The sequence below is a fragment of the Triticum aestivum genome, chromosome 3D (genome assembly GCF_018294505.1).
Source record: "Triticum aestivum cultivar Chinese Spring chromosome 3D, IWGSC CS RefSeq v2.1, whole genome shotgun sequence".
Taxonomy (NCBI): domain Eukaryota; kingdom Viridiplantae; phylum Streptophyta; class Magnoliopsida; order Poales; family Poaceae; genus Triticum; species Triticum aestivum.
Genome location: NC_057802.1, coordinates 581,781,162 through 581,790,294, shown reverse-complemented (window position 1 = coordinate 581,790,294; position 9,133 = coordinate 581,781,162). Strand labels below are relative to the sequence as shown.

General features: G+C 43.6%; 1 protein-coding gene across 1 annotated transcript; it reads right to left on the bottom strand.

Annotated features, from left to right (window-relative positions):
- Positions 1 to 6,361: 6,361 nt before the first annotated feature.
- Positions 6,362 to 7,660, bottom strand: LOC606366 (glucan endo-1,3-beta-glucosidase GI). Its single transcript, XM_044503606.1, has one exon. It carries the CDS (start codon positions 7,568 to 7,570, stop codon positions 6,638 to 6,640), a length of 933 nt encoding a protein of 310 aa, XP_044359541.1. The 5' UTR covers positions 7,571 to 7,660; the 3' UTR covers positions 6,362 to 6,637.
- Positions 7,661 to 9,133: the final 1,473 nt, after the last annotated feature.

The window sequence follows — 9,133 nt, the reverse complement described above, 5'->3', positions numbered from 1 at the left end:
AGTGTAGAATCCAAGGAACTGTTAATAGTGTAGATAATCCATATACACTTATTAGTAGAATTCATGATTAGTTAGTACAAATGTGTAGTACTGTGTCTTTTGATAGTGTAGAAATCTAGACTTAATAGAAATATATTTGCAAGAGTATGTGCGAGGCTAGTTATTAATTGATATGTTTTTCTTATTCAGAAATTGCCAAAGAACCTATCTGTGAGTTGTGGTATCGAGCCTGATGAAGAAGGCTCAGCTGGACTACGCCTTACCGCAAGGGGCTCCGTCACCACCTGTACTTACCGCATGGACACAGACGGTCGCACACACTTAAACTCGGTTGGGTGGAAGAGATTCCTCGTTGGCAAGAATCTTCGTGTTGGACAGGCCATCCTAATTACTATCAGGAACACCCACCGCCCAGGCTTGAGGATGATGATCGTCGTCGATATCATCTAGAACTACATATATGTGTGTGTGGCTATATCATCTAGAACTACATATGATGATCGTCGTCGATATCATGTAGAACTACATATGATGATCGTCGTCGATATCATCTAGAACTACATATGATGATCGTCGTCGATATCACCTTGTACTGCTTAAGGATGCATGTTGAGTATATATGAAATTATTATCTAGTACTCCCTCCATTCCAAATTACTCGTCGTGGTTTTAGTTCAAATTTGAACTAAAACCACGACGAGTAATTTGGAACCGAGGGAGTACTACCTAGTACCTATAATGCTTTATGAAATTGATATCTAGTAGTACCTAGTATCTGGAAATTGCTGTTTATTGAAGCTGAAACGGGGTAGGAAGCCAGGGGGAAATGATGAAAGATATAGCAGTAGCGCGGGGCCAGGAAATCGCTACAGCTAATTAATAGTAGCGTGTTCCGGAAACGCGCTGCTGATACAGTCCATAGTAGTAGCGCGGGTACAGACCGCGCTACTACTAACAGTTAGCTGTAGCGCCTTATTGGTAGCGCGGCTGCCCGCGCTGCTGATAGCCTCAAAACCCGCGCTACTACTAGGGTTTTCCCTAGTAGTGAATATTTGATTCTTCTCTGAATTGTTTTATGCATGATTTAATATCTTTGCAAGTCTCTTCGAATTATCGGTTTAGTTTGGCCTACTAGATTGATCTTTCTTGCAATGGGAGAAGTGCTTAGCTTTGGGTTCAATCTTGCGGTGTCCTTTCCCAGTGGCGCAGGGGCAGCAAGGCACGTATTATATTGTTCCCATCAAGGATAAAAAGATGGGGTTTATATCATATTGCTTGAGTTTATCCCTCTACATCATGTCATCTTGCTTAATGCGTTACTCTGTTCTTATGAACTTAATACTCTAGATGCATGCTGGATAGCGGTCGATGTGTGGAGTAATAGTAGTAGATGCAGAATCGTTTCGGTCTACTTGTCACGGACGTGATGCCTATATACATGATTATGCCTAGATATTCTCATAACTATGCGCTTTTCTATCAATTGCTCGACAGTAATTTGTTCACCCACCGTAGAATTTGCTATCTTGAGAGAAGCCACTAGTGAAACCTATGGCCCCCAGGTCTATCTTCCATCATATTAATCTGCCGCCTACGTGCTATTTCTGTCACCGTTTATTTTGCATTCTTTACTTTCCAATCTATACCATAAAAATATCAAAAATATTTATCTATTTATCTCTATCAGATCTCACTTTTGCAAGTGGCCCTGAAGGGATTGACAACCCCTTTATCGCGTTGGTTGCAAGGTTCTTAATTGTTTGTGCAGGTACGAGGGATTTGCGTGTAGCCTCCTACTAGATTGATACCTTGGTTCTCAAAAACTGAGAGAAATACTTACGCTACTTTGCTGCATCACCCTTTCCTCTTCAAGGGAAAACCAACGCATGCTAAAGAGGTAGCAGCTCCTAGGGGGGTAGATTGGTAGGAAAAGACCATCGCTCGTCCCCGACCGCCACTCATAAGGAAGACAATCAATAAATATCTCATGCTCCAACTTCGTTACATAACGGTTCACCATACGTGCATGCTACGGGAATCACAAACTTCAACACAAGTATTTCTACAATCCACAACTACCCACTAGCATGACTCTAATATCACCATCTTTATATCGCAAAACTATTGCAAGGAATCAAACATATCATATTCAGTGATCTAGAAGTTTTATGTAGGATTTTACGACTAACCATGTGAATGACCAGTTCCTGTCAACTCTCTAAATAGATATAAGTGAAGCAAGAGAGTTTAATTCTTTCTATAAAAGATATTCCCACGCTCTAACAGATATAAGTGAAGCAAAAGAGCATTCTACAAATGGCGGTTTTCTATGTGTAGGGAAACAGTCAATCCAAACTTCAAATGATATAAGCGAAGCACATGAAGCATTTTATAAATCCATACTCAAAAGATATAAGTGAAGTGCATGAAGCATTCTATAAATCAACTAAGGACTATCTGATACCAGCATGGTGCATCAAATAAAAGTGAAAACTAAATGCAAAAGACACTCCAAGATTTGCACATATCACATGAACGAAACGAAGACGAGAACATACCGGTACTTGTTGAAGCAAGATGGGATGCCTTCCGGGGCATCCCCAAGCTTAGACGCTTGAGTCTCCTTGAATATTTACTTGGGGTGCCTTGGGCATCCCCAAGCTTGAGCTCTTGCCTCTCCTCCTTCTCCTCATATTGAGACCTCCTCGATCCTTGATCACTTCATCCACACAAAACTCAACAGAAAGTTCGGTAAGATCCGTTAGTATAATAAAGAAAATCACTACTCTAAATACTGTTGCAAACCAATTCAAATTTTGTTTTTGCATTGTAGATACTGTAATATAACTTTTCCATGGCTTAATCCACTGATAGAAATCGATAGTTTCATCAAAACAAGCAAACAATGCATCAAAAACAGAATCTGTCTTAAACAGGACAGTCTGTAGTAATCTGAACATTCACCATACCTCTGGTACTCCAAGAATTCTGAAAACATTAGGAAAAATAAACAATTTGTGTCGAAAGACAGTGCAAAAAGTTTCAGAACCGTTTGACGTTCCAGTAAAAAATGTAAAATCGTGCACTACAGCCAAAGATTCTGTTTTGCACCGCACAAACCAATAAGCAATGTAAACATCCTAAAGGCAAATCTTGGCACATTATTTTTATAACACAATGGAATTGTACAAGGGGATAACTATTTCTGTTGAAAAGTTTCTGTAATCAAGATTCAGAAAGTTTCCGTGAGCATGAACAAAGTTCAAGGAGCTCCCTCACTTCAACAATGCTTCTCTTTCTCACTTTCACTTTCCTTTTTGAAAAGTTTTGGGTTCCCCTCTTTATTTTTTTTGTTTTTAAACTCTATAAAAGCACTCAACAGAAATAAATGACTCTCTAAAACTTCCGGGTTATCTCCCTGGCAGCGCTTTCTTTAAAGCCATTAAGCTAGGTATAAGGTGCTCAAGTAATGAATCCACCCGGATCCCAAGGTATATCAAAGCCAATTTGAATTAGCAATGATTTGGCATTTAGTAGTGAGCACAAAGAAACATATATCAAGCAATGACGAAGTCTAACTCTCTTCCTATGCATCGGCATGTCATACAAGAACAATTCATGCACATCAAGTAAAGGCCAATGCATAGCATAAGAAATCGTGTTGGAAACATAGAGAGGCGGAGATGTAGTTCCTCTCTCATAATAATTGCAAGTAGGAGCAGCAAGCACATGCATATTATATTCATCAAAATTATCATGTGCAACGGTAAAAGGCCACCCATCAATATAATCCTTAATAAGTGCACACTTCTCCGATATAGTTTAGTTTGGAGAATTCAAAAAGATAATAGGACTATCATGTGTGGGTGCAATAGCAACAATTTCATGTTTATCATCTCCATAAGCATAATTCATATTGGCATCTTGGCCACAAGAATAGCAAGCATCAAGTTCATCAAAAAGGGATATTTCAAACGAATCGACGAAATCATAGCAATTATCATGGCATTCATCCTTCGGTAAGAACGAAGGGACATTAAATAATGTATGAGTTGGGGAGTTACTCTCATTAGAAGGTGGGCACGGGTAGCTAATCTGATCTTCCTCCTTTTGTTCTTCGCTCTCCTCATCATCTTTTTCATCCAATGAGCTCACAGTTTCATCAATCTCTTCTTCCATAGACTTCTGCAAAATATTAGTCTCTTCTCGGACAGCGGAGATTTTCTCAATAAATTCATCAATATCATAATTGTATTTATAATTCTCATAGCAATATTTAAGGATAGCTAAATTTTCAGGTCTATAAATTGAATCATCAAAATCTTCAAACTCTTCAAACAAAGATTCAATTTCACAAGCACCCTTAAAAGCAACAAATTCTTCTATTCGTTCCACATCATAGTAATCATATATACCATTAGCGTAAGAAGCAAAGGTTTCATTATCATTAAATTTGCATGAAAAGGGAAGGTGTGGAGCCTTCATCCTAGAGCAACAAGTATAATCATATCTCAAGCATAGTTGTCGAGCATACCAATGCAACATATAAATTTGATCCCATAATAGTTTCCCTTTTTGAGTCAAGCGATAATCCCTAAAGTGTTCACGTTGATCCAACGTGTCTCCTATTATATAATTGAATGGGTTTTCTCAGGATTATTAAAGTAGTGCATAATATCTTTCACATAATGAGCATCGAGGGTTTTAGGAGGTTCCCCATCTCCATGAGTAGCAAGTAAACCTTTTTTTTTGGTATTTCGTGTTATCATATCCATTACTAAAGATAGAGAACAACTTAGAACAGCAAATAAAATCCACTTAGTGATAAAGCAAACAAGCACACACGAGAATATTCACCCCACGCTATTGCTCCCCGGCAACGGCGCCAGAAAAAAGTCTTGATAACCCACAAGTATAGGGGATCAATTGTAGCCTCTTTCGATAAGTAAGAGTGTCGAACCCAATGAGGAGCTAAAGGTAGAACAAATATTCCCTCAAGTTCTATCGACCACCGATACAACTCTACGCACGCTTAACGTTCACTTTACCTAGAATAAGTATGAAACTAGAAGTACTTTGTAGATGTTGTTGGATAGGTTTGCAAGATAATAAAGAGAACGTAAATAAATTCTAGGGGCTGTTTAGATAAAGAAACAACTAAGTTAATTTCAGTAGAGAGTTTTTTGTCACGAGAAAGTTATTTGTCCCTAGACAATGGATAACTGCACCGGTAATCATTATTGCAATTTTATTTGAGGGAGAGGCATAAGCTAACATACTTTCTCTTCTTGGATCATATGCACTTATGATTGGAACTCTAGCAAGCATCCACAACTACTAAAGATCATTAAGGCAAAACCCAACCATAGCATTATAAGGCATCAAGTCCTCTTTACTCCCATACGCAAACAACCTACTTACTCGGGTCTGTGCTTCTGTCACACACGCCACCCACCATAAGCAAATCATGAACATATTGCAAACCCTACAACGGCGATCCATCACGCTTGCACGACACGGAGATCACCATAGGACAACACCAATAATAAAACATGCAACTCAAACCAATCACGATCATCAATTAAGCCATAGGACAAAACGGATCTACTCAAACATCATAGGATAGCCATACATCATTGGGAAATAATATATAGCGTTGAGCACCATGTTTAAGTAGATATTACAGCGGGTAAAAGAGGGGTTACACCGCTGCATAGAGGGGGGAAGAGTTGGTGATGACGGCGGTGAAGTTTTTTGGTGTAGATCGCGGTGACAATGATGGCCCCGGCGGCGTTCCGGCGCCACCGGGAGAGAGGAGGAGAGAGCCCACCTTCTTCTTCTTCCTTGACCTTCCCCCTAGATGGGAGAAGGGTTTCCCCTCTGGTCCATGGCGGAGGGGCGAGAGCCCCTCCGAGATTGTTTTTTCCAGCACGCGGCTAAGATAGCGCGCCTGTTGGAGATGCTCTAACTCCATACAGAGGATTTGCCGCAAAAAAAACTCCATACAGAGGATTGCATCTATGCAGGAAGGCCTTGGTCAGCAACAATTCACCACTGTCCATCCGTAGGGGTTTCGCTGCATGAGATAACAAAAAATGTTAAAACTACCATGTTACAATTACAGAATCGCTAATTTACAGCCGGATGAAAACAATTTAACACACAAAATAGTAACACACAATTGCAGTTCTTTTTTGCCTTTGCTTTTATAGTACATATAACATATTTCAACTATATTTTTGAACCACATCTTCTTGGATCTATTCCACGCTTTTCAGTGATGTTCCTTCAGTGGGAGACGTGTTTCCGTGGACTCACGGAATCCCTGCACATAAAGCATGCATGGATCACAAAAAATTCATAACTGCCTCAATTTCCTTCTCTTTATTCATGACAGACGATATATAACACCACCTGGAATGGTCGCACTACTCTTGCATGAATCGATGTTCTGACATGCACTCTCGTTACACTTCACTGCTGCAATACGTGCAGCTTATTTAGGCTGACAATATGTCGACGTGTACGTATATTGTACCCACGTTACACTTCACTCCTGCACTATACGCAGCTTATTTAGGTTGACAGTGCACGTGTGTACGTACGGGCCGGCGCATGTATGGACGACGCAGCCAGACTAATGGAACTGGATGGGGTACGCCGGCGACTTGTCCGGGTTGAACAGCCCGAAGTGCTTCTCGGTCAGCTCCCCGGTCTTGAAGTTCTCGTTGAACATGGCGAAGATGTACGTCTCCAGCAAGCCGGGCCTCTTGGGCGTGCCCCCGCCGACGTGGTCGATCAGCCCCTGGTTGTACGCCCTCGCGTTGTCCGCCGTCGCCGCGAACCCGCTCGCCGACGGCCACCCGCTCTCCGACACCACCACCCTCACCCCCGGCGCGCCGGCCCGCTCCAGCGCTGCCACCAGGGCGTCCACCATGGCGTCGAACAGGCACGTGTAGGTCAGCCCGTTGTTCTGGTCCCGCACCGTGGTGCCCGGCCGGAACGTCGCGTAGTTCAGCTGGATGTCCCGCGGGTTGTCCTTGTAGGCGAAGTAGGGGTACACGTTGGCGAGCAGCGGCGCGCCGGTGCTGGCCAGGAGCCGGGCCACGTCCGTCATGTAGGCCTGCGCGAACACGCCGTTGGACGGCGGGAAGGTGTTGGTCACCGCGTCGAACCGGATCGAGGTGGACACCTTGATGGCGCCGAGGCCGGCGCCATTGAGGGCCGCGTTGAGGTTCCGCATGGCCGGGACGATGTTCTGCGTGTCGCCGCCCAGGACCTCGTTGCCGGCGGCGATGTACTTGATGTTCACGGCCGGGTAGTAGGGCCGCACGTTGTCCCGGACCCAGTTCGCCGCGTTGGAGGCGTTGGCGGCGAGGCTGGCCAGCACGTCGGTGCCGCCGACGTCGAGGATGAGGGCGATGCCTGAGCCGCGGAGCGCGGAGAGGGCCTTGGCGTCGGCGAAGTAGATGCGCATGCCGGTGAGGCCCTTGGACCTGTAGAGCTGCACCACCTCGTTAGCCGGCGGGAGGTTGTTGGCCACCACGCCGTAGCAGACGCCGATCGTCATGGCTAGCTGCGGGATCAAGCAGGTCACAGAATTCTCTGGTTGATGACTTGATACTTTGCTCTCCCTGCTGCCATTAGCTAGGATTATTTATACATGGAGAGATGCATGCATGTGATATGTTTGCATTATTAGACGGTTCCTTATTCCACCATCTCATCGTCGATGATAGGTGCACCCCATCTTTCAAGTTAATTAGGTGTCATCCTAGCCTTAGTATTCCATGATCCATAACGATGAGTAGATGATAGAGGCTGCTATCGTGCCAGATTTTCACTTATAGTTTTATTACACAAAATTGGAAACTTGTTGGACTTTTCGTCGACAACTAGTTGGGTACGTACATACATCAATGTCCATTATTTAGTTCTTGAAAAATCTTTCGTGGACCAAGTCTGGCCGCCTATGCATGTGAGTATAGTAAGCTCATGCTCATGCATGCACAATACTCCGTTGACAATGTTGCAATGGCGGATGAGATCGAATTTAAGTTGACAGTGATGAGCTAGCTGAATCTTACAAGACCCGATCGCCTGCTCACATGATTGGTCGTACTCGTACGTGTCTTTTTCTTGTGTACCTAGTCGTTGATCATTCCACACATGCATCTGTGTGTGCATGCAGCAGCTTGGCGCTGCGTGCACGCCTTGGCCCGGCCGGTCACCCTCATTCCCTCAATCACGTTTAACCTTTTTTATTGCTTATATTAATACGTGTCGCTAACGATTTATGGAGTGCATTGTGATGATATGCTAGGCCAGCGCTAGCTAGGTGTCAGCCGGCTAGAGCGAGAAAAATAAGCATCCTCTGATGGTGCCCGTTGGATATGACTTACATCACCATCGTAGGGCGTCCAAATCCAATCAGTGCAAAGTAAATTTGGTTGCAGCATTTGGGTCGTGCACGCAATATTATTGCAACTGGTTACATCAAGTCGCTAGGTGTAGGTCAATCTTAGAAAAGAAGTCACTAGGTAGGCCGGCCACAAAGAGAAGAGAAGGGTAGAGCGAGAGGGCAACGAAGACAAAGAGATTTGAAGGTCGTTTCTACAAAATTATGGCTGTCCGTTTCAAGAAAAACAAAAAAACAAAATTATGGCTGTTAATCTTGCAGAAAGCCCCTCCCACTTCGCCCCTTGTGCGACTTCAGGTTCCACTATGGCAAATCACGTTCTGGTGCAAGGAATTTGGACTCGTACGAACCCACATGCCAAGTTTAGGGCTCCTTTGATTCAAAGGAATTTTATAGGATTTCTGAAGGATTGAAATCCTTAGGATTCTTTCCTATGTTGGTCCTTTGATTTATAGGATTGGATTCCATAGGCCTAGTGCTAGGTAGATGCCCCCTTTGTCCGCAAGAGTGGCAAAACCAGTCATGGAAGGAAATGCATCCCGTCCGATTTGTGGCCACGTGGTGCAGATAGGTACTTCTTGGGCATCGGTATCACACTCGACAAACCTGACCTCGCCCCCATGGCCAAATTTGGATCCTTTGCACTCTTTGTCGGTGCCACCGGATGAACCCTATAAGTCAGGGTAAAGGAGGAGGTCATGCAGATTCCTTAAA